Source organism: Rhodamnia argentea, chromosome 8 (genome assembly GCF_020921035.1).
Source record: "Rhodamnia argentea isolate NSW1041297 chromosome 8, ASM2092103v1, whole genome shotgun sequence".
Classification (NCBI taxonomy): domain Eukaryota; kingdom Viridiplantae; phylum Streptophyta; class Magnoliopsida; order Myrtales; family Myrtaceae; genus Rhodamnia; species Rhodamnia argentea.
Window position 1 is genome coordinate 13,686,848 of NC_063157.1, and position 25,390 is coordinate 13,712,237.

Below are 25,390 nucleotides of genomic sequence, written 5' to 3' on the forward strand. Positions count from 1 at the left end.
GGACTTCATGTGGTGTCATGTGCATGCAAATTGTTGTGATGTCTTACCGGTTGATTGTTCGTTATTCTTGTTGGGTTAAGTCGAGCATTGCACTACGCATGGCTGAAGACTGGTAAGTTTGCATGTGATTGACGTATATACTGTGATTATATGTTTAGTTGGTAGGAGGCTCTAAGCGAATCAACGTCCTAGCCGGGCTTAAGCGTTGACTCATTGAAATTATTCTCACCCCATCGTTTAACACTTTCGGGTTCCAGGTAATGGAGAGGTATGTTCGATTCGGCGTCCCTACCGATCAATCTTTTTATACTATCCACTATCCGATCGTGGGCATGGTGCAGATCCGGGAGCACCACGTCACGACTGTCTGGATAGATGATGGGTTTCCGCACTTAGTAGAGCACCTCTTTAAAGCCTGGTTCTTTCGTGACGGGAACCAGCTCTTTGGCCCGCTTCGTGGATTTGAGGGGCCACCTAACCCGACCCCTCACATCCTCGCCTAGGACCCGTGGACCCGGATACGCTTGACGGGGAGGTAGTGGACCCCAAGATCGACATGAAGTCCGAGCCCTCCATGGCCACACCCTCTTACGGCCGGGACTCGGTGTCCTAGGCGTGTGGCAATCCCTTTTTGAGAGCCTTGTTGATGAAGATGAGAGAGGGCGGTGTAGCCCCTTTTTGGAGTATATGAGAGTTTAACCCTACCTGACCCGCGTATCTTTTTGAGGTCTTAGAGAGTCGCCCCGAAGTGTGGGGTTATACATGTCTGTTGGTAGCTCTATAGGGTTAAAAATCATATATTCTTAGTAATAAAATTAAAATGTCTTTTGGCTGATTGATTGTGTTGAGTTCCTGCTTTATTATCCCCGTTGTTGTGTTTACACGGGAGTGTTTCGTTTCCGCTTGCGCTTAATAATGAGATAAGATAAAATGAGTGAGTCAATAATGTGCATGGGACGTTATCTTTCGTCACCTAAGGGTGTTTTGGTAGGGATGTCGCGAGCTTGAGAGTCGGGGCGTAACATCTACAAAATATTGAAACCCAATACATTACCCAGAAACAATTTGGAGCAAAAAAACAAAAGAGTAAATCATCAAGCATTTAGGAATCGCTCTCAAATTAGATTGAACAAAAGATGTTACCTTTCTTCTCTCCTTTTAATTAACCTGATTGAAGAAAATATTTTACCTTTTCTTCTCTCCTTTTAATTAACTAGATTTCACTTCACTAATATCTACTACATACTAACAGGTTCAAGAAATCTTGATACACAATACATTACCTAAAAGCAATAGAAAGACCAGATTGGAATCCTAGGTACTACTTGAAGCAAAACAACAAAAAAGTAAACCATCAAGCATTCGAGAATCGCCCCTAGAGACCCGGAACAATAGAAAGACTGGATTGAAGAAAAAAGTTCTACCTTGAGAAGTGAATAGTTTGCGGCCGGTACCAACAACCGAGACGTGCACAACGAATCGCGCGAGAGATGGCTGTTCTTTAGAAATCCTCGATAGCTCGGGGAACAAGCGCACGTATAGATAGCGATTCCTCTCCACCGATAAGTGCCCGCTGGCAGGACGGAGAAGGAGAGCAAAAATTTCCTGAATGAGTACGACTCGCTCAAAAACAGAGTTGTAGGAATTGGTGAATTTTGATATCAAGGCTCAAATCAGAAATTTTACCACAGAAGCCGAGGCGAGTGAAGGCGACTCCGCTCATGAGAGGGCAAGCCGAGACGAAGCCGGCGGCCTCAAAATGAAGAACCGTGACGCGTTGAGGGGAGGCGACGGTCGATGTGAGGGAGGCCGACGGTCGCAAGGCAAAGAGTGGGGAAGACAGAGGACGCATTGAGCGGAGGAGACAGATGAGGCGACACAAAGCGCGAAGGTGCGAAGAGAGCAGAGCAAATTTCGTAACGGATATGAGGAGAGAGAGGGAATCCAGGTTTCAAAAGTGCCGCCCAATTTTTGCCTCCCCCTCCTTCAGATGATGTGGCGGATTTTTGAGCGTCGGATGAGAATGGACGGTGGGATTTCATTTAATGTTACCACTGGCTTTGAAGGTATATGTTAGGGGATCCGATTCCTCTCGGGTGCAGGCAATAATTGCTCGGGAGGGACGGACGGAGATATTCTGTTTGTTAAAATCACATATTTATTTAGTGGTAATGGAGGCTCATGATGGCTGACTAAATCTCCACTTAGAGGAATTAATCGGCCGACCTATGTATGAAATATTTCACCACACATCCTTGTAATTTCAACCTCTAAAATGAAATTTCCACATCTTTATTTGCACCTTTGTTTCCTTAAATAATTTACAAAATAGAAAATAATAATAATAATAATAATAACTCGGAGGCTTATCGTCTCCGGTCATAGATCACTTCTACTTCATCAAGAAAATTACGACTTCATTATTTGTGTCACCTTCAGACAATAAATCCCGAACTAGCAAAAGAATTATCATCTCCTGGAGAGTGAAATTCAGCAGAAGCACTTCTTCACGAGCTTTACAAACTCCTGGAAATCAATCCTCCCGTCCCCGTTCTCATCAAACACTCTGATCATCCTCTCGCACTCCTCCTCCGACCCTTCTCCACCTCTCTTGTCAAATCCCAACACACCCAAAACTCTCTGCAACTCCTTGGCATCGATGAACCCGTCCCTATTCACATCGAACACGTCGAAGGCCTCCCTTGCTTCGTCCGTGCTCACCTCTTCCTCCTCGAACACCCGCGAGATCCCGCCGCATCTCGTCGGTCTGTCCCGACTGATTAGCTCCTCCTCCTCCTCGTCGTGGCCGCGAAAAAGTCCCAGCTTCCTCATCACCATCTCCACATCTTCTCTGCACACGCTCACTGCACCATCATTGTCATCGTTCTCATGGTTGTCTCCGTCGTCCCTTTGGTCTCGGGAGCTGAATTGGCGGGCCGTCGAGGGCTCGACCCAAGAGCCCTTCTCCTCGGCTTTTGGCCGTTGGAGGTAAGAGCAGAATCTCGAGAAGGATCCATGTAAGTTGCTAGCAGCCCACAAGTATATGGCATGGCCCGAGAGAACCTTAACGAGTCCGCGAATTAGCTGGAGACATACTGGGCTCTCTCTCGTCGTCATCATCGTCGGAGATCTCTCCAGTGTTACAGCGTAGTGTAATTGGCTCAGAGGCATCTTCTGCTTTTCCGACCGACCAAAAAACCAAGAGATATATGTCTATTGATGTTGCCTGAAAAATGGTACTAGCAAATATATGGACGACTAGCAGCAACAAAGAAACTTGAAATTAAGCTGGCGACAATAGAAAGAATACTAGGTTTACTCCTTGAGGGCCACCTTGAAATGGTTGGGAATGATTTGCGTGTATATATATATTGGTTGGAGTTTGGAGAATTCAATGTCTGGTCAGCCATGGAAAGTTTCTGGAGGAAGCAGGGAAGGTTCCTGGAGAGAGAGAGAGAGAGAGAGCGCACTCGAGGAAACGTGAAGAGAAGGTCAAACTCAATGTGTGGGACACGTTAGAGAGAAGGAAATTTCCAGGCTCCTGCCTTTGATTTTTCTCAGTCTTCTACTTTGTCCGACCGTGTGATTTTTCATTGCTTGATTTTTATTTTATTTTTTTCCTTTGAATGACGACAACGTATTGGACAAACCGTCGTCTTTTGGTTGGACGCACGAGACATTTGCGAAGAATTTTCCCGTTTTGCTGACTTTGTCGTGGCAATAGAGGGATGTGGACTCAGAGGGATTCCTGGAAGTTGGGGTTTCGGTTGGCGGTCCGGCAGAGGCTGCTACCTTTTTCATGACTCTTCTTTAGAAATATTTGATTGTCGTAATCTACGTTGTTTTCACTACGTGGGGTCTCAAAACTTTTGTTTGACACTAATACTGTTTGATTTGTAAAAAGGTACTTTATAACACAATTGCGTTATGCAACGGGGTAAATCTATTACTTTGCTCGTCGTTCCAGAAAAAGAATTATAAAAAAAATCCAAAACCAACTGTAATTATACCAACTCATCCATCCGATCAATTTTGATAAAAAAAAATTGTTGATGTGGTGCTCTCAACACTGACGTAATAATTTTTTTTATAATACTTTAATATTTTTTGAGAAATTTTTATTTTATTTTTATTTTTTCCTTCCCGGCGATGGCGAGGTCGCACCTCGCCAAGCGTAGGAGAGGCTCGCTCTCGCCAATGGCCAATGGGGTGAGCTTCGCCGGTGGTCGATGGGGTAAGCCTCGCCGGCACTCACCTCTGGCCGGTCACATCCGGCGACTAGCTGGAGGAAAAAGAAATGGTAGAAATAAAAAGAGAGAAAAAAATTACTAAAAATTACCACGTCATGGCCGGCAATGCTTCATCAGCGATTTTTTGCCAAAATTGACCGGATGGACTAAGTTGGCACAAATGCAAAATATTTAAAATTCAATTGGCCAAAAAAAAAAGTTTAGAATTGAATTAGCACAATTGTAATAAGTTAACATTTTTTTGGCAATTTTTCATCGTTCAAGGAATCATGCGAAGTTTAACAATTACGAGATGATGACTACAAATTGATTATATGCTATGTTAGCTACCTAAGTGACCAAGCCCTTCGACCAAAAAAAAAAAAAAAAAAGTGACCAAGCCCAAATTACTCAATTATGTATAAGATGTTTAGCAATTCTAGTAACTTTGTAATTGACTTGTGCACATGAACGGACACTCAGACATCGACTTGTTGAATTAACTCATATCTTACTTGGTTGTGGATTATCTATTTTGCACGGTACTCCCTTCGATATCGTAACAAATCTAAACAGTTAATTATGAAATTGAAAATTTTGTCGATGGTTGAGATATGCCGAGACAATATGAGAATTACCGAAGGAGATAGAAGGTCCCTACACTCTCACAGCATGATCACATATACAAAGAGAGCTCAAAAAAATATTAAAGCCATATACAAACAGCTCTCAAAATCAAAGGCGACCACAATTAGAGGACAAATCCTCTAATTGTAAGACCAAAGAATTTACAGCTTGTTTTGTAGAAAATAGTCATTGGCGAAAGGCTTTTCAACAATGGATGGATCTTTGGTTTTTAAATTGAATTGATATCTATGGCAATTCGGACAGGAAACAATGAATATGGGATGAATTACAAACTACGAATGTTAAAATAGTAAAGAATTACGAGTATAAATAAAGAAGCAATAAAATTGCAGGAAATTTGCTAAGTGTGGTTGATTGCGAATCTTCTCACAATTACTTTTTCTTGCTTTATATAGCCTTGTACAAAGTGTAATTGTTAATGGGTTCCCGCTCCTCGATGAGTGGATGGATATGCTAATTATAGTGGAATTATCTACTAGAAGTAATCCTAGTTTGAGGGTAAATCAAAATAAACTTTGTGTCTCGATTTCTTTTTATTGGTTTTTTTTTTTTTTCATATCAGTAAACTGTAGCAATTCAAGTAAGAACAAAACTCGTGCGCTTGACCCGAAATACAAACATACACCTCATTAAAAAAAATGGAAGAGAAACAACGTGAAGCTTGCTCATGGAGTCACAGGCAGGGAATTAGGAAACCCAATACGAACTCAGACTCAACGTCAATACACATGAATCTCTGAAAACTATATCTGTGTAACACAAAATGCCATATCCAATGTATTGAATCATAGATTGAAGTTGTGAGCTCGCGATGCGTGTGAGAGCAAGGAAAACTTGGACCCACTTCCATAATTTTGAGTTCAGCCGAATCAGCCCCACTCCTTTCCAGGGAAAATTAATTTTAGCACCGCCTAGTAAGACTTCACAGAAATGGTTCCATTTCATTATTCCACACCAAAGCATCCACAGTAGCATAGAAACCTTCGTATCATACAAAACATTGAAAACCCAAATGATCGTTCCATCGTTTAAATCATAATGTTGGGATGTACGGGAGTACGATGGCTTGCCCATGTAGACTATCCCCCAATCCCTTATAGTCTTTGATAACTGTCAAAGGTAGTTACTCTTTTAAAATGTGATAAAGGGATCACGTTTATATGCTTTGTTTGTCTGTCACTTCTTACGTTAACCAAAACATGGAAAAAAATCAAAGAGATAGAGCACAATGATGAACACGATGACTATTCTCCATTCTCCTCTTCCAAATGTGATATGGGAATGAACGATCTCTCGCTACATCGGGTATATTTGATTTGTAAAAACGAGTTATATCCGTTCCGTAATACACGTCTCCGATCTATAATACACGTCCGGTTTTGGGCATATGAATTCCGTGTAATCTACTACGTATATATTGTGAGATTGGTTCCCATCTTTGGTATCAGAGTGTTTGTTCTTGAATTGTGATCTTGTCTATGTTTATAGTTGAATTATCTGAATTTTGGTGAATTTCGTGGGATTTTTGGGTAAATCATTTTTGCGGCTTTCTGGCTGACGGGATTTTTAGCTGATTCCAGCCAAATTCCGGTAATTCACGGGTAGGGTCTGGACCAATGGGGTCAGCTCACCATGAGGAACAAAAACCCAAAGTATCTCGGCAGTTGGTTGTTCGCCGGAGACGAATTTCGCAAAGGAAGTTCGCGGTTAGGGTTTTTTTGCGTCCGAGTGGTTTTCGCTCGATTCCGAGTAAAATACTTCACCGTTTTCGTTGATTCTTGAACCTACATGGACGCACCGACGAGGTCTTCAAAACCCACCTATTATTTTGATTTAAGGTGGGCTATCGGAGGAGAATCGACCGTTTGAAGTTGCGGTGGAAAAAGGAAAATCGGCGAAGGATGCACTGCGCGATCTGTTTCTTGCGAAGAAGAAGACCAACGTGCGTACGAGGGTAGGAAATTGAAAGGAAAAAAAAAGGCAACGCCGCTTGGCAGCGGGCAGACCTTTTGGGCAGCACACGTTTCCCCATCCTTTGTTTAAAAAAAAAAAAAATGAAGGACAAGTCAGAACGTTGTTCTTGCGCAAGAAAGGGACTAACGTGCAGCTTTTTTTTTTGGTCGAAGCTAACGTGCAGTTCAAGCACGCGCTTTTCGTGGGCGTTTCTAGCACGGGTCACGCGTGCAGATTGGGGCACGTGCCTGACACGCGGCCGAGGATAAAACATCCGTTTTACCCCTCCGCACATAACATTCTGATTTTGCCCCCTTCCATGCGGTGACTTGCCAATTTTGTCCCTGGACGCATTAATTACCGCTTTGCCCTTGATTGCGTTGAAAATTTACAATTTTAAACCCCCATTAAGTTAATTTACGTTTTTACCCCGTCGGTCGATTTACAATTTAGTCTCTGCACACATAAATTTACTGCTTTGGCATTACATGCAATATTATGAATATTTTGCATGAAATAAATATATTTACAATTTATATCTTGTATTATGCAATTTGACTATGATTTGACGCGTGAATTATTTGTATATTAGTTCAAATCATGTTATGTCATGTTATGATTACAAGATAAGAGGATCATTGTATGGTTAATGATCTTTATTCGAGTGGGGAGTTCTAGAAAGTTTTAGTAACTTTAGTAAACTTAATTTTTTACATAAATAATTATATTCATAATAATTTCAAATTAAGATTCCTAGACGATAATTGAGAACATAGTGAACTTTGAATCTAATGCCTTATGTGAAATTATTCATTAATGTAATTAGTTAGTGTAAAATAGATACATAAATGTCGGGCATTACCTATTCGTGAATACGTGTATATAAAACTTCGTATTCGGATACAATGGCTTCAACTTCTAGAAATATCATAGCTGAGCTTAATGGATGAGAGAAATTGGAATGGCAAATATTATGAAATTTGGAACATGAAAACCTAATTTGTGCTAGAAAAGCAAGAAGTACTAGAAGGTCTTAACTTAGTTATGGAAGAAACTGAAGATGGAATTACTGCACCACATAGAAAGGAAAATATAAGTATTTGCTACATAGAAAAAGAAAAACTCCACTGCTCGCATTACATTGTTGAGTAGCATAGAAAATGATATCATGCGAGAGTTCAAAGATTTTGAAAATGCCAAAGTCGTGTAGTAAGCATTAAAAATCAAGTTTGGTTAGACATCAATCACCAAATCGAGATAGATCATTACAAAGTTTGACGTTTATATGATGCCTCATGGGCATAATATGAAACAACATTTGAGGCGTATGTCGGACACGATAAGTGAACTATAATATGCGTGCCACATTTTGACTGATAAGCAGCAAGTGTAAGCGGTAATCATTTCTTTGCTTCATAGCTATGTACATATGAAAATTCACTTAATCCACAATGAAAAGTAAAGACTTTTGAGGATGCCATGCGCCAACTTGAACTAGAGTCGAACCGCCTTTCGGCGATTAAATAAAAAATCTTATTTTACGTTGGCGCCATATCATGGAGTAGTGAAAAGCAAACATGTATAGCCTCATCCACAACCGAAGCATTTAGTAACAGTATGAGAGAGTGTTTGGCTTAAAAGATATTTGGATCAATGAGGTGTTGCTAAGAATGCTGCAAGTTCAATTATTGATTAATTATGATAGCCAAGCAGCAATAGTTTATACTAATGATTCATTGCAAGAGAAAACATATTGACATGAAGCATAATTTTGTGAAAGACATGGTTATACTAAGAGATGTCAACGTCTAGTATATATCTATGCATAGAATGAAAGCGGATCCTATGACAAATGGAATTCCTAGATATGTTTTCCTTAGTCATATGCAGACAAAGGGATTAGTTCCCTATAATGAAATTTTTAGGATGCGTAGATGTTAATGTACTTGATATTTATATTTCTCAAAGTTCACAATTAATGGTATTTGTTATCATTATTGATGCCTATGAGTTTGTATGACATTTATATATATTAATGCTTAGTACACTATGTTGAGAAGGAATGTCGGACGGATGAGAGATTAGCCCATTCACACGTGTAATCGCTTCTATTTACTGTGTGATAAATTGAGATAAGATCATTTTAAACTTATTATCTATGTGATAATTAAGAGCTCAAGCTAAAAATACAAATGTCACCTTAACAAAATGTTAAGATGAGGTCATAATGTTTATTATGTCCGAAAGTGAAATAGCTCACATGTTTCACGTTATTTGCCTTCAAATGCTAGATGTGAATTCTAATGATTCTTTTAAGGAGAGTAGATTTGTGAACTTGATTTAGACATTGAGTATGTCTGAGCTATCATCTATAAGGTATTAAGTTGAAAGACATATACTCCATGTGAAAGGAAAGAATACCGTAACACATATTTCATACTACATATGCATGAGACAACCAATAAGAGTTGATAAAAAATTTTATCTCGACTTTCAAGTCGTGTGAGATTCTTGAAGATAAAAGTTTCTCAAATTTATTTCTTCACGATTCTTACTTATTCTCAAGATTTCTATTCAATATTCACTATCTTAGAGTGTTCCTCATAGTCATGAAATTGATTCGATCTAATGGGACATTTCTAAAAAAGTGAGCTGAATTGAGATTGAGAGGCTTAAGGGAAGAAAAAGGTCAATTTATTTTGATGTCACATTATATCTTTGTATTCACAGGTCAATCAATTATGATTATTTTAGTTTAATCATAATTGTGAATATAATGCATACAGAATACTTAATGAGATTAAGAGATATATGCTATAAATGTGACTCATTGATCTAAGATAATGCATACTGGATCTACTCCGAATTAATGTGCCCAATTTAAGCTACTATATACTCCCAACGGATGTGTACCAATAAGTTCTCGTAGTATGCTGGTCGCACGGATTATTTGTTGTTAAGAACCTTGCACGGAAGAGTGAGTTATGGTTAGTCCATCTTACCAGTGGGAGATGTTGGGATGTATGGAAATACCATGGTCCGCCCATGTAAACTGTCACAATCCCTTATTTTCTTTGATAATTGCCAAAGGCAGTTACTTTTTTAAAACATGATAAAGGGATCACGTCTATATCCGTTGTTTGTCTTTCACTTTTTACGTTAACCAAAAAAATACTAATAATAAAGAGATAGAGCACAGTGACGGACACGACAAATATTCTCCCTTTTCCTCTCCCCGAAGTGATATCGAGACGAATGATCTCTCATTGCATCGGGTACTACTTAATATGTGAAAACGAAATGTGTCTGTTTTGTCATACACTTCTTCAATCAATGATTCAAGTACGATTTTAGGCATATGAATTCCATGTAATTTGCTGCGTATGTATTGTGAGATTGGTTCCTATCACATAACAATCGACTAGAATAGCCTCCTCGTCATAGGAAGAGGTCAAAGAGATATCGTAACCATCTCTGCGTCCAACTTCCACTATCTATGTATGGCCCTGAATTTTTCGCCAATTAGATTAACAAGCGGATTAGTATTTAACGGGATTGGATTAGTCAAGATGATGAATCAAGGGTTAATTGAGGTGGTAATGGACTATTTAACTTTGGTGGTCAACGTGCAACCATAGTTAAATGTTACAAAATTTTGGAGTAACGATCACTCTGGATCTCAAAGGAATTAATTGTGTCGGAATCGATTCAAGATTGTACCACAAGCCCCTTTAAACCGACCCCATCCTATCCCTTCTATTTAAGCCCCTCTTTTCTCTCTCTTTTCTCATTATCTCTCCCTCTCTCGTGAAACCCCCCAACCCGAGAGCTATCTCTCTCGTCCTCTAGCGTGTGCCAAGAGAAAAATGGCCCGTTCGAACTCATTCGAAAGGAGAATCGAGCTTCATTTTACGCTATGCGACCATAAGATCGTGTGAAACTTGGATCTAATGGCTGATCGTCTAGAAAGTTGATGGAATTTCATGGATTTGAGCTGGATCGAAGCTGGTGGAGGAGACCTACAATTTGTCCAACGCAATTTGCGCTTTGATCTTCTTTGTATGCATTCCCAAGACAAGTAACTCTTCTACCCTAACCACTAGCTTTTCCGATTGTCATTTGTTTCGGTGATTTAAGTTGTTTCGAAAATAAGTATGAACCGAGAGAGTTTGGTGTGCATGGAAGGGAATTCACGTTTGTTTGAACAATCCATCGCTTGTTTAGTGCATTTGGACAATGGGTAGTGCTAATACGTAAGCCGATTATCTTAATTGTCAATGAATCGAAGTGAATTGAACTCGGAATCCAAAGTAGGTATTCGGCCATGAGCTAGGAAAGGGGGAATTCGTTACCTAATATGGTTCGTTTCTTGATTCTGCTTAGGGAAGGATGTTTCTATGGTCCTAGACTAACTAAATTTGGATGGGCTGAAATGTCGCGAGGGGACGTGAATAGAGGAAAGGACTAAAAATGGGTTTCGGCCGTGAGCCTTGAGTGCTGAATTGAGTAGTTTCATGGCTTATATGTTGAGTTCATTGCTCGATCTAGTGGCTGTGAGGTGTGGATGGTTAGAAATGACAGGCCGTTCTTCCTGAGGATGGTTGAGTAGGGTAAATTGGAGTTCAGGACAATCTAGTGGTTCGGCCAAGGGGAATTGGGAGTTCTATGGGGTATTCGTGGACTTAGTTTTATCTGATCGATGTGTGGACTATGTTATGATTGTTGTTGGATGCATTGACACATGTTGTTCGTGTGGTTTTCGTTAAGACAAATGGTAAATCGGATAAGTTTAGTTGTGTGGCTAGAAGTTTTACTTGTTGAACTGTTAGCTCGCCCTTGTTTGGGGAACATCTTTTCAAATACTAAGGTAAGGCGTTGGATCGAGCCTTGAAGACTGTGGCAAAGACAAAGCCCAGCGAAGATATTGTAGGGTGGGAGTAGTCCATGCTTTATGAAATTTTCCTTTTTTAAATCTTTGAACTTTTATAAAGAAGCTTAAAAAAAATGGTACATGTGTTTATATTTAAACCTGATTTTTTCTGAGCTCGGTACACGTTGATCGTGTGTTTTAACAGGTTTACGAACCCTATGAGTAAAGCCATACCCTTTAGGCATCGTGCCTATCGTATGGTTTTACATGCACTTGTATTATTTTTATTTCAGTCTTCCGCATACGCCTTCGTATTATACATAATAAAATATTAAAACATAACGTGTTAAGTGAGCGAGTAAGGACGGCCAGAGCAGGAGAATTAAGGAGCGGGCTATTACAAAGTGATATCAGAGCAAGAGGATCGAGTGCGGGGGCCTTACTATCTGCTCCAAGTGAAGCAAGAAGGAAGTCACTCCATTCGTCTGTAATCATCCTCCATGTACTGGGGCCATGTGAAGCTCTCGTATCCTAAGTGATCAAAACATGCCTTCCCGAGGAAATTTAAAATTTTGCAGCCACTACTTTCCTTCAAAGACGTTCATTTCCATCGATGGACTGCTAAAGCCATTTGCCAAGAAGAGCCTTGTTGAATAACATGATCCAAAAATTCACTTGACTGCTTTCCTATTCACCAAATGGAACTTGTCAGCCTCCTCGTTATCAACCCCGCCAGAGTTATCGTGAATGCTTCCAACTCTTTTTGCTACCGAGCAAGGGATGGAAAAAACAGACGTGAACTAAACAAAAACATTGGGAATAATGCTTTCAATAGGAGCAAGTCTTCCCTCTCCCTAGTATAGAGAGGGAAGATCTTTTTCAAGCAGACGGTGTCTTCCAAATTTCTCGTTTTGGAGGACAACCACTAAGGCTGTGTTTGGAAAAGGCTTTTCAAAAGACCTTAGGCCAATTTTATGTGGGGAAAATTTTACAAACCATTTTGAAGGAAAGCTTGCTTTGAAAAAGCTGAAAACCCAAGACTAGTCCTAAGATGCCGAGGCCTTTTTAGCTTTCTCAACATGCAAAAGGGCTCAATTAATGAATTTTTTGAATTTCCAATCTCATCCTTGTTCACTAATCGTAATTCCAAATTTACCCCTTTTAGAATGAAAACCCAGCTCAGCTCACTTCACCATTTTTAGAATAAAACCTACAGCCTCATGGACAGAAGTCGCTCACCTCTCTTCCCTCGCCCCACAGCGGTGTGCGCTTGATTTGAATTAACATGTTGGCTGATGTACCTAACAGATATCACAACAGTTGCAGATTGATTGATATGGTCTAGTTTAAATATAATATATACATTGTACCAATGTAGTCCAACTGAAAATTGCCTTAATAGCCATAATAAGATGCGACCATCACCTCTTGATCACTCAAAAACATGATAATCACTTGGAGTCACACTTGACAACTCACATGTGCACCGACTATTCATTACTTTCAGACTTCTGCTGCCTGTCAATTTTGACCATGTACACCAACTCCAACCAAGCCGAAAGAAGATATTACAAAAAAGAACCAAGTGATCACTCGAAGTACAAGATAATCGGACAAAGTGTACAATTCCAAAAAACCATAACCACAAGCGGTGTACTGCTTGGACTTTATACCAGATCGATGCAACATCTGCTCAGGGCCTGAATCTCACAGCAGAAAACCAAGTATAATGAGGGAATCACAGTAAGTATAATATTGAGATAGCCGTGGATTGCTTATACAACCGGAAGTTCTCTCAGAAATGTACATAAAATGTTTAAACCATGAGAGCAGCAATTATCTAAAATAAGAGTGAAGTATCAAGTCAAAGACACTAAACCCATTACTATCCATTTAGAAAAGATGTTTTCATAGCCATTGTTATCACTAGTATCAACTAGTACAAAATATTACGTGAAATTCTTACCCCACATTCTCCAGGCACTCGACAGCCTGTTTGACAGCATAAATTATCATTTTCTTGATCTGCATCCCAAACAAATATTTATCAGAGTACAATTGTTATTACTTCTGACAAAAACCTTTGAATATTTAATTTACGAGCCAAGGAAGTAATGCATGTTGAGAAGGCATCTAACAGTAACATTTTCCTATGTGTGCAGCTGGCTCTAAATTAAATTCTCACATGCTGACATAGAAAGGTATCTTTTGCTATGGCAGCTAAGAGTCTTGTCAATATGCTAACTGCAAATTAACCACAATTCCATCAAAGTAGAGAAACCACGCAGTTAATTTACTGACGACAATCTGTAAACATCAAATGTTAACATGTGAAAAAGAGTGCAATAATATAGAAACAGTCGATATTGTCTCAATTAGGGGTGTTAACAGGAGATACTCAGATGGACTCTTGACCAAATTTGAGAAAAAATAAGAAGAGAAACAGACTTCTCTAAATATGAGATTCAATCAACCATTATGTTGATGACGATGCACAACCTCATCGTGCAAGTAGAAGTGACAAACCTCCAACTTGTCCTCCTTGGCTCGATGGTTTTTGGGAAGTAAACGGAATTCCTCTGTTAAGCGGATGCATTCGCCAACATTTTCAGCAGAAACGAAGTCAAGTGCAACCTTGATACACGACTGCAAGAAAAGAAGAGCAGCGTTAGACATGCTGGAAAACTAAAATATCAATGCACTAGAGAAGCCAAACCATTTAGGCAGAGAGCATTTCATTCTTCACTTTTCAAAGCAAGTCAAACACAATGTTGTATCACCCAGGAAGCTTTTATGATTCAGCTAGTGTTCATCCTCCAGCTTATCAGCTTTTTCTTTAAAATTAGCTAATGAAGAAGCATCACTAATCAAATATCCTGCTTGCTGTAACAGTGGAGATAATAAAGCAGATTACTATTTGCATCGTCTACAAAATTTGTAAAGGATTACCACAACTTACGTAATTCATTACATCACATGTGACATTGCAATGATCAAACTATATTAATAATCCCGTCCATAAAATTGTTCTTTATGTAATCTACAAAAAAGGCTTTGCTTTATTTGGAAATGCATGAGATAGAAAAAATGATCAACCTCAATGAATTTAAAGAAGCAATGTCACAATTATCAAAAGGTGCAGTTTTTAACCTCAAAAGTGACATCATCTCTTGATTAGCACAAAATGTGACATCTCTTAGCTGAGTGGGTATTTGCTTAAGTGCCAATTAGCAGTGAGTTCTGTAATCATGTCACCCCCAGTCCACAATTGATCGAGTTTGCTGAGAAGAAATTCATGTTTCATGGGACATTTGCTGAGAAGCAATTCATCAACGTCTACTTATTTCACAAGCAGAGCACACCTACCAAAAGATTTAAGGATCAATATTTTACTGAAAAAAAATTGTCCACCTTCACATTCCGGACTTGATGAGGACAGCCAGCAGGAATGAAGACAGCATCACCAAGCTTCTGCACAAATGTCCAGGGTTCTATTCCTAAATACAGAAACATGACAGTCAATGAGCAAAAAGTAGAATAGTTAATGTGCAGACTGTGTGGACATACTGTAATAGACTAACCAAATTCCTCCTTTAGCTTCCTTAGGTGCTCCCTAGACAAATAGAAGGTTTGATCATGTATTGGATGCGTAACCTGCACCGAGCAAATACGGATATCATTTCGCAAGTCAGGAAACAATTGCACAACAGCTCAAAGACCAAAAAAAAATTGAACTTCTCCTGAATCAGTCAAAAACTGATATTATGGTTTCATATAATTCTCTACATAACCACCACAAGTCATGCAATCGGCCTGCAGTACTGATTAATCACTGACTTTGAAGCACTTGGATCTATTAATCAGCATGATTTATCGATCTCTATATCAGGAGCGGATTAGACTTATCACCAAAGCTTTGGTGTGGCTGAAGATCCATCTATGACACCATCCCTCTCAAATGGAACCTAAGTACCATTTAAAGCCCTTCACTGAAGGAAAAAAGTAACAGCCGTAGATCTTTCCATGAAAGCTACCATACATCGGAGCTCCAAGTCCATAAGGGCATCTTAGCCGGGTAATTACCTGAGGCACAGGACAACAATGAGTGTGCCTGAATTCCCTGAAGTGTTTTTTAAGATAAACCTGCAGCTTAGGAACATCCTCTCTCCTGAAAATATCCCAGACCGCACCTCCCTCAGCTGCATCCAACACATCTCCAGAAGTTATTGAAGTTCCATAAGTCCCATTGATATCCTTTGGACTGGCTTCTCCTTCTCCAATCTTAGCCATATTTGCTGCACTTAAAGGAATTCTCCCGTCCAATGTAACATGACCATTAGAGTCACATCGTTCGTCTGTCCTGAATACAAGATTGTCGCGGTCTGTAGTATTGTCAATTGTTTTCTTAAGATCCTGACAAACTTCAATCCCTTCTCTTTGATCTTGCTTTCGATGTCTTTGTTTCAACTCGTTTATCCTTTTCATCTGTTCCCTTGTATATCTCACCTCTGCAGTGTGTGTAAGCACATTGACCTGAAACAGTTGTACAGCCAAACGTCAGCACCAGAATCAGTTATAGCTGCAGCAGATACCTATGTTCAACATACTTCTCATTCCAAACCATTGCAACCATATAATGGCAGTCATTTCTAACACAAAGGCCAAATAACATGATAAGAGGATATTTCCAGACCACAAGTTACCACTTCACCAACACATGTAATTATAACTTTGGACTTTTACATCATGTCCAACTTACATGTCAATTCAAGCTCAATGCTAACAAGAAAAGACTGATTTCTGAATCTTCCTTCAAAATTCTAGCTGGGTTGATTAGAAAAAGCAGGTCTCATTTACTCTCTTCAGGTTCATAAGCATCTTCCAGCTGATGATAGGCTATTTAGAAAGTTAACGGTAAGCAAAGACACCTACTGACGTTACAGGCAATAGCTTGTGTGACAAAAAATCTGAGGTATAGAGGCACCGGCAGTTGATAACTGAAAGTCATATCCCCATGCTTTGAAAACCAACTGCTCATTCAAAAGTATGGTATAAAACGGAAAATAGAGTAATAGCTAAGTAGCAGCAGTTCTACAGGAGACAGGAAAATTAGGACATGACCTCAAATCTGAACTAATCTGAGCTACAATGTTTTTGCAGCGGCTTGCATCGCAATGCCACATAATAGTAATATTGAGCATAACAAAGTAAGACCATCAAGGTATAACAGACATCAACTAAAGCCCTGCCAGTCTGATCGATATCTACGAATTCCACACAATATCTACCAACTCCCACCCTACTTATCTGCTGTCTTTAGATATTGCTAAACAAGACACAATTGCGTACAATTGCATTGAGGGAAGAACCAAATGTGATAAACAGAAGAAAGAAAAATAAATCTAATCGATCATACGTGCTCTTCAGAACAAGTACACTTAACAAGTGTCATAAAGGCACTAGATCTGGAAAACAATAGAACGATTTTTAACATAAACGCCTGAGAAAGAAACCTCAGGCCAGCGTACGAATTTCACATTCCAGAAGAAACTTTGCCTACCGTGTCTCTCATTTGAAAAGTATATCTTGCTTAAATTAACTCATACATCAAATGGGCAATCCTGGACAAGTGAATAGGAGGAGGATGTATATGTTTATAGGGGGGAAAGATATGATTAACTATTGTCTTCTAACCTACAAAAGTGTATCTCTTAGCAAGGTTACCTCATCTAATTTATTATCCATTTATGTTCACAACCGTCCTTACTGACGTACCAACAAATAATTAAGAAGCATTTCAGTTCATGTGCAGTGTGTTTGTGCTGTAAGTATCCAGTAGGCAAACAAATGCAAGAGCAAGGTGCAACAATTTGAGGTTCACAGAGTTGAGAAGATACCGCATCAGACATGTCACAGTGAAGCTTGGTGACTGAATCTCCACGCCCTAGTTCTTCAACAAATCCATAGGCAATATAAGTTTTTGGACCCATATCTGGTTTAAGTGAATTCCGGGGCAATTTCACTGCAAGGTTTAAGAAACCACTGGAAGGATGTGTGTACTCCTTAAAAGGCAAGCAGCCAACAAACTCAGCACCATGACGTGGCAAACGTTCATCAAACAAATGAGAAGGAGGCCAGTCCTTCAACTTAAGTAATTGGGGCCAATATTCCTCATCTAATCTGCCATCAGTATATCCAGCCAAAAACTGGTGAATATTTATATCTCCCTACATTTCATGAAAGAATTAAGATGGTAAGCATCAAATAAGGGCAGCGCCAAAACTGAAGCAAAGACCTAAAGGCTTATTGGGATTAAACGAAAGAGATGGAAGAAGAGTTAGGATAAGAAAGAGAAGATGACAAAACCATCTGGTTAAAAAATGGAAAGGATAAATAACTGCAAGGAATGACAAGACATGGTTTGAAAAAATATTCTATTTGATATGCTGCAAGAAACAGCAAAGAGAGCTCCTCTTCAATAACAAATGGGAATGCCCCTGTCGTAATTCACAAACTGATTCCCAAATGTATTTTGAGATAAAACCAGAGCAAGTGGTTGTAGCATAACTTGGGCAACATACTGCAGTAGATGTAAATTATTTACTATGCTCTAAAAGAAGAAAGATGTTCAAGTTAGCTTTCAGTTAAAATATAATTGGCGGGAACACTATTGGAACAGAATTGATTCCACTGGAAGCAGGAATCTCATCTTTGAGAGTTCTCCAAGACAAGCAATTCTGCAACTGGTGTTGTCCTTTTATAGATTCTTCCAACAAACCAAGCAGCTACTTATGAAAAGGCGAGAAAAAGAGCAGAACGTTCTGCCAAACTTAAGATTCAAAAGTAAGTCTAAAAGTTTGCATGGAATCCATAAAAGAAGCATTGAGACGAATCCCCAGCAATTAGAGATTTAACCAACCTCGCACAAATCCAAGCAATCAATCGCCTTCACATCTATATGTCGGCCATGTTTTTTATGTGATATCTGGCGAACTGCACGCCACATAACCATAGGCTCCCAGCTCAAACCAGTTCCAGTTTCAAGCACATTGCTGATAATCACAGGTTCTCCTCTGATCCAGTGGCTCTGGAAATGTATTAGATCCCCAGATTGGATTTCTTTAGCCTTCGGACAGAACAAATGGCTGTCATTAGAATCTCTTCGACTAGCAGCTTTCCTTAAATGGTTACCACTTTTCTCTACATTGCTTTCTGGGTTAAGGCAACGACATTGTGGAGGACCATGACCTGAACTCGCAGGCAAGAGCTCTCTAGCAATCACTTCTGCCTTGTCCACCAATCTTAGAACAAAATTCTCCTCTAATATACACTTCAACTCTAAAAGGCCATTGCCACAGCCTCCAATGTTATTTGGTGGGCAAGGAATACTTCCATCTTCTGCCGATCTCCACCTAGTTTCTAATTTTACTTCTGAGGGACTAAGTTCAACTGGAACACCAACATTGTCCACCTTCAGACCATGCAAATATTTTTTCCCTCTGTCAATGTACTCAACTCTTACTTCCTCCTGACTACCCTGAAGACGTCCATCACGGATCTCCTCGCAGCACACTAGGCAGAGATCATAAGAACACTGGGGACAGGATCTGTAAATGTCGATAATAGATGTTCTGCAGTTGTCACTGAAAATTTGACATTGTGATTAGACTAACTAGTAGAAATCATTTATGTGATGGGAAGTGGTTAGCAGTAATCTCTCAAAGCAAAACTCTTACCAGTACACTCGTTCATCCGCATGACATCCTGCCTTCGCAATGTTGAGCTCTTGAACTTGTAGCCCTGCCAAGTCAAATAGACATAAGAAAGTTGAGAAAGGCATCACCTTTATGTTATAAGAACACAAAATAACCAACATTAGCCACTTACAGGCAACCTCAAGAATGAAGACTAAAAGAGAAGGCACAGCTAGAAATCTAGTGGGACATATCCTTTTTCTCCCAAATTGCAACACCGTAGAGATATATTCTGATGTTTTTATACAAGTTAAACTTTTGACCAGCATGGTATCCCAAAATATATTCTTGAGAACTAACATAAGATAGTCATTGAATGGCGAGTCCCTGCCCCATGAAATCTGCAGATGACTAACCTTTGACCCCAGAAAAGAATATCCAGAGAAGAAAGTGGACATTACAAGGCCAAATCAAAGTGCAAAGGAATAATTGAACGACATTTCATGTCATTATCATCATGCATCCAATTAAAGGTGTACATTCCCTTTTCTTCTTCATGGAATAAGCAGAAAGTACCTTTTCTCTTTGCCTCGAAATCCACCTCCTTCATTTGGTGCACATGAAATTGTTTCAAGAATGGGTATAGTGCTTGCAGCAAATAACGGGAATGTTTAGTAGCTTCTTCGTGACTTACTAACTCCATCTTCCTCAAATCCTACGACAAACACAATTAAGTAGATAAGCTAGAGCACACATGCTATTGGGAGCTTTGCCAATGCATGTGTACATCAATGAAAACAGGTTGGCATATTAAAAGAGAAGATGTGAGGGAGAAAGGATGCCTTAACTGGTGCATCTAGACGTAAGCATGCCTTGCAGTTGCAGTTCCCTAGACAAAATGGGCAAGCTTTAGCAATATCTTCCTCTTTTGTCATAGGATACCTACGCGACAAGCCAAAGAAAAGCAAATTGCCCAACATCCCATTAAGAAAATCAGGAAATTAAATAGGCATTAATCACAGATTTTACTTAAGAGAACTCTCCACTTATTTCAACTGATGAATTTCACCTCACTATTAAGGCATAAGGACTTCAATCAATAAACTTCCAGAAGCAGCAGGCCATGTTAAAAGCACAAGGTGCTCAAGCAAAGAAACACTTTCCAGGTTTTCACAGATTTAACCTTGGATCCAGGTACTTCATGACCTTGGTAACCGAGTAATATATAATCTATCAGTCACATTGTACCTCATTTGGGTCGAGTATAATTTTGAGGCAAAGTGAAAACCTCCTATCTCTGCATTTAATTGCTCCAAGTGAAGCAGTATGAGCCCACTAGATTCATACAAGAAACCAAAACCCTAATCATACTCCATATAAATGATTCCTGACGTCAAAACACATTGTCAAGTCTACTGATGCCCTGCACACAAGAAACATAACAAGCACCAAAAACCAGAGAAAAGGAAGGTTGCATTGCATTCGAGCTCATCAAAGGTGTAGGGACTATTGCTTTACCAATTTTTAATACAGGGTGCACAAAATCGCTTCCTCTTGCAACTATTACACCGAACAATACGATCTTTATCGCTTCTCTGGCATTGATGGCACATTCGACACTCCTCTTCTAACCACTGTTGAATCAATACCAAAAACAAAACGTCATCAGTCGTAACACCACGCACGCATCTAAATACAACACATGGAAAGACATTTGTGTTTACTTTAGGGTCATGTTTATTTGATCTCCTTTCTTTTGCCATATTCCTTATCTTGGCATCGCTTTCTGTTTCCCTCGGCTGGTTTTTCCTTTTCTTTTGCCATGGGCATTTGCCAGTTCCTAACCCTCTTTCCCTCACAGCTTCTTCAACTTTGCCTGTATTTGTTCCTTTCCCTGCAACATCGAGATTTTTCACAGCTCGTTTCCTGGCCGAAGTTGTTTTCTCCTTCTCATTGGCCCCTGTTTCGTGAACTTCCAAAACCCCTCCCTTCGACGTGCCCTTCTGTCTCCGCACCCTCTTCTTGACAGGACCTCCATCGCCTTCGCTGTCATCGTACATTACCTTCCTCCTCCCGCCACGATCCCTCGACCTCAATTTCGTCGGACTTCGGTACTGGACGCAATTTACAGTTCCCTCGGTCACTTTACCTTCCTCGCAAGGAAGGACGGCTTCGTCCCTCGAACCGCCACCTTTCTCTCCCTCCATCCCTTCCTCACAGGCGAAGTGAACTCTTCTTTTCCTGGAACTATTGCCACCTTCTTGACTCTGCGGTGGCCCATCCCCGACGCTCTCTCTCGTGGCACCGCGATTTTCAGTCCCAAGATCGCGACTTTCCTCTTCCTCACGGCTCCCTCCACCGTTTTCCCTCGCTTTCTTCCTCCGCACGTACTTCCGCGCGTACTTGGTCATGGAAAACAGCAGAGCGACGCAAACGGCTCGAAACTCAAAAGGGTTTTTGTGGGGTTCAGCTGACGAGATTCAGAAGGGCCAGAAGGTGAAGGGAAGGCGAAGAGGGTCCGGTCTATTTATAGGACATGCGAGAAGCGTGAAAACTACGTTGGCGGGAGGGTTTTGAAAAGAGTCATGATGAGGAAGAGAAAGGGGAATTGCGAGGGAAAGTTGCGTGATTGGACTGGGGCTCATACGGAAATCGGAACGTCAGAAAGGAAGCCAGCGATTGACAGGTTAGCTTCTCGGTTCCTCGCGGCTGTGCAGAGAGGGGAAGGAGACAGAGAATGAAAAAGACGAAAATAATAACAATTAAATTTGAATTTCAAGAATTTTTTTTACACAAAAAAAAAGAAAAGAAAATTGAATTTCAAGAATTTTTATGCGAGGTTTCAGAGAACGAAAAGTATGAAGGACAGTATCCTTAATTTTCTCGTCAAAATGTTTGGAGACCATTAATGTTACCTCACGTATTGAATTCAAGTTAGCACAAACATGATAAATTGTCCATTATGATCCAAAGTTAGGGCCAAAAAAAAAAAAAAATCAACCCTTTTGCATTCTAGCCACTACCAAAAATGTGTGTGCGATGTCAACTCACATTTAAAAGGTTTTGCAACACCGTCTTATTACTCAAAAAAAATTTGAATTATTAATTAATACAAAGAATTTATTTTTTTTTTGGTCAGATAAAAAAGAATTTATTGGTTCAATATGACGAAATTATACGCATATACATGGAAAACTGAAAGTATTTTAAGATTCGACCTTTTTTTTTTTTTTTTGCACGGTTGTGAAAAGGATAAGAAAATTTCAAATTTCAAATTAAAGTACATGAGAGGTAAAATAAATGTCAATTTACAAATTTGTTTTGTTGATAAAATATTTAGAAAACAAGAAATGGAGGACATGGAAAGGATTCCAAAGTACGAAATCTGCTTTACTTTATAGTAGTATAAATCTATCCATACTTGTGTATAAGCCTAAATAAACTCTTAAATTAGATGTCCCCCTTATTCACAAAAATGTGATTGATTTTCCTGTCTTTCATTACTTTGTTGAAATTTGTCATTGGTAATTAAACTTTTACCAACAGACGAAAAAGGTCGAACCGATGAGAGAGATGCATTCACTAATTCAAATAGCCACTCATAAATCTTGGCCCACTTATCTACAAATTCACGTCAATTATCCACGAGATTATAGCTACGTGTCACGGTTCAGCAGGGTTTGGGTTTCCAAGATATTTGAATCGAACCGTTAGGATGAGCAGTTGAACCGAACCGAAGTGTGACCCAAACCCAATACGAAGTTCGGCTCGATTTGGGTTTTTGGTTTTCAGTTTTTCTTTTTCGTTTTTTTTAAGCTCACTCAACAATTCACTCGTTTATGAAATTTCCATATGCATAGATGGTTACTCTAATGTCCGGGTCATCTGTATTTGCTGAAATGGCAGTGAAATGGTCCGAAAATTTTGAGATGGCAGTGAAATGGTAGCTATTAGCTACCCATAATTTCAGCTAAGGACAAATATTGTTGCTAACATCTTACCTCACAGTATCACTTTGTAAACTTTAAGTTTCAATTTAATGAGAGAAAATATTTCATCATCAACGCATTGCACAATTTTTTTTTCGAAAGAAATATCTTTATTTCATATTAAAGAGAGATATATGACTTCAAAATAAAAATGAAAATTCAACAAAGCAAGTAAATCTGAAAAATGAATCAACTCGGTACATGCAGTAGAAACTCATTCATTCCTCAAGGACAAATCTGTCATTGCATGTATGCACAAACCGGAGGCCGACAACCGAATCCAGCATCATCATTAATGATAAACACAGATCGAGAAATCCCTCTCTAATAGTTACGAATTTGCCAAAAGGCGGTGTGCGCTTAGGTTTCACACCCACATCACTATCACCGTATAGAGACAAAACAACACAAATAGGTTAAAAATAATACATAAAATGTTTTGTAAATCCTAGATCCATATCTAGATCGAGATATAAGAGCACCCTAATCTAGTTCTAACTCTAGTTTGGAGAAAATAACTGCAAAAGAATACCCGTTGATCATAAAATCACTTTTAGATAAGCGGATTGACAGGAAAAAAACTTTGCAAACTTGCAGAGCACTCAACAAACTGAAGCAAGCACACGAAATCGGAGAGAGCAAAAATAGAGAGAGTAGATTGTTAGCCGCTATAAACCTTAAAACGGCAATCCCCGAATCACCATAGCTAGAAATAGAACGTTGTACGGAGAAAAAAAAAGAGTTTGTACAGCTGATTTGGAATCTATCGTTTTTGAAGCGGAATAGCGACATCCAAAACTCAAAATATTCTCCTATATTACCCTCCGTATGAGTGGCTCGATTAGTTGCCCCTCACTTTCTCTCAAATCCTTATATTGATGTGATTTGTGAATCGTTAGGATTAGAGGAGGGATTAGAGCGCTATTTGTAGAGTTTACAGCTGGGCCCTTTCATCACGAGCCGGGCCAAACTCGGCCCATACTAGCCAGGCCCATATTAGACTGGTTAAGAATCATTATATCTTACCTTATTAGACCAATCCCGTAAAAGGTAAAGTAATGTCATAGAACGGTAATTACAATCTCAATTAATATAAGCCCACATTAAAAAAAAAACTCTAAAATAGATTCTTCCAAGGTAGTTGTGCTTCAATATTTAGAGCTCATAGAAGATGTCAATCGTTCCTCCATGAAATTAACAACAAAAATTTAAGGCATGGGGATGGAGATATCTAAATGATTATGGAGGAGATGGAGAGGGGGAGGGAGGGAGTGAAGGGGAAAATGTCAAAGATATGCTTTAAAGCGACTATGTAATAGTTACATGTTAGGGATTTCGGTTGTATTTTCAATTTCTTATTTAATTAATGGCAAAGACGTATTTATTCATTTGTCTAATTATTTACTTATATGAATAAATTTCATAAGATCAGTTGTGGCTGGACCTATTCTTGAGACGTTGAGAATATGTGTGACGGGTTCACGGTTAGACTGAATCTTTAAACTGTTCTGCTTCGATGAATCATTGAATGGATATCAATGATCATGTTGAGACCGGTATGTTCTTAACTTCACCATTAAGTATTGGATACTTAAGGGAATGATGAGTCACAAGTCATTGGGTATTGTGATGCCCGAGTTAGAACACAGGTGCTTGTACCACACAAATTCACTAAACGTGACACGCATTGAACGATTAACGACATGGAAGCTTCTAGCGTGGTCAATGTCTAATCGTTCATGATTTGGTCTTGTGTAAATAATCCTTAGACCTAAGGCACGGTGTTGACTTGTATGTTGGATGGCTGTGGTTCACAAGTGCGCATATTGACGGTTCATTGATTCGCCTCTGTACTTGATGGTCATAGTTCATGCACAAACGAAGTCACACGTGTGCGCAAAATGGAATCTGTCTCCTCATTACATGCAAGGTATGATGTCCTATGCTTTCTAATTATGGCAATGTACTGCAATCCTCGACCGGGATTGTGATCGAGAATGAAATGTT

General features: G+C 39.4%; 2 protein-coding genes across 6 annotated transcripts; both read right to left on the reverse strand.

Moving 5' to 3' along the window:
* Positions 1 to 2,396: 2,396 nt before the first annotated feature.
* Positions 2,397 to 3,347, reverse strand: LOC115752898 (probable calcium-binding protein CML45). The gene has a single exon (XM_030691310.2). It carries the CDS (start codon positions 3,169 to 3,171, stop codon positions 2,491 to 2,493), a length of 681 nt encoding a protein of 226 aa, XP_030547170.1. The 5' UTR covers positions 3,172 to 3,347; the 3' UTR covers positions 2,397 to 2,490.
* A 9,400-nt stretch (positions 3,348 to 12,747) lies between these two features.
* Positions 12,748 to 22,107, reverse strand: LOC115752899 (lysine-specific demethylase JMJ25-like). Of its 5 annotated transcripts, XM_048283828.1 has the most exons (14): positions 21,216 to 22,107; positions 21,119 to 21,143; positions 20,913 to 21,028; positions 20,243 to 20,336; positions 19,971 to 20,109; positions 19,437 to 19,500; positions 18,620 to 19,343; positions 17,598 to 17,927; positions 15,784 to 16,233; positions 15,282 to 15,354; positions 15,112 to 15,197; positions 14,227 to 14,346; positions 13,667 to 13,725; positions 12,748 to 13,001 (listed from the first exon to the last, which is right to left on the reverse strand). In XM_048283828.1, exons 1-14 carry the CDS (start codon positions 21,803 to 21,805, stop codon positions 12,911 to 12,913), a joined length of 2,961 nt encoding a protein of 986 aa, XP_048139785.1. In that variant the 5' UTR covers positions 21,806 to 22,107; the 3' UTR covers positions 12,748 to 12,910. The 5 variants fall into 5 exon arrangements, 4 of the variants coding, with proteins under 4 accessions (XP_048139785.1, XP_048139784.1, XP_030547172.1 ...); XM_048283827.1 differs by having other exon boundaries at positions 12,749 to 13,001; positions 21,119 to 22,106; XM_030691312.2 differs by lacking the exon at positions 12,748 to 13,001 and adding an exon at positions 13,184 to 13,400 and having other exon boundaries at positions 21,119 to 22,105.
* Positions 22,108 to 25,390: the final 3,283 nt, after the last annotated feature.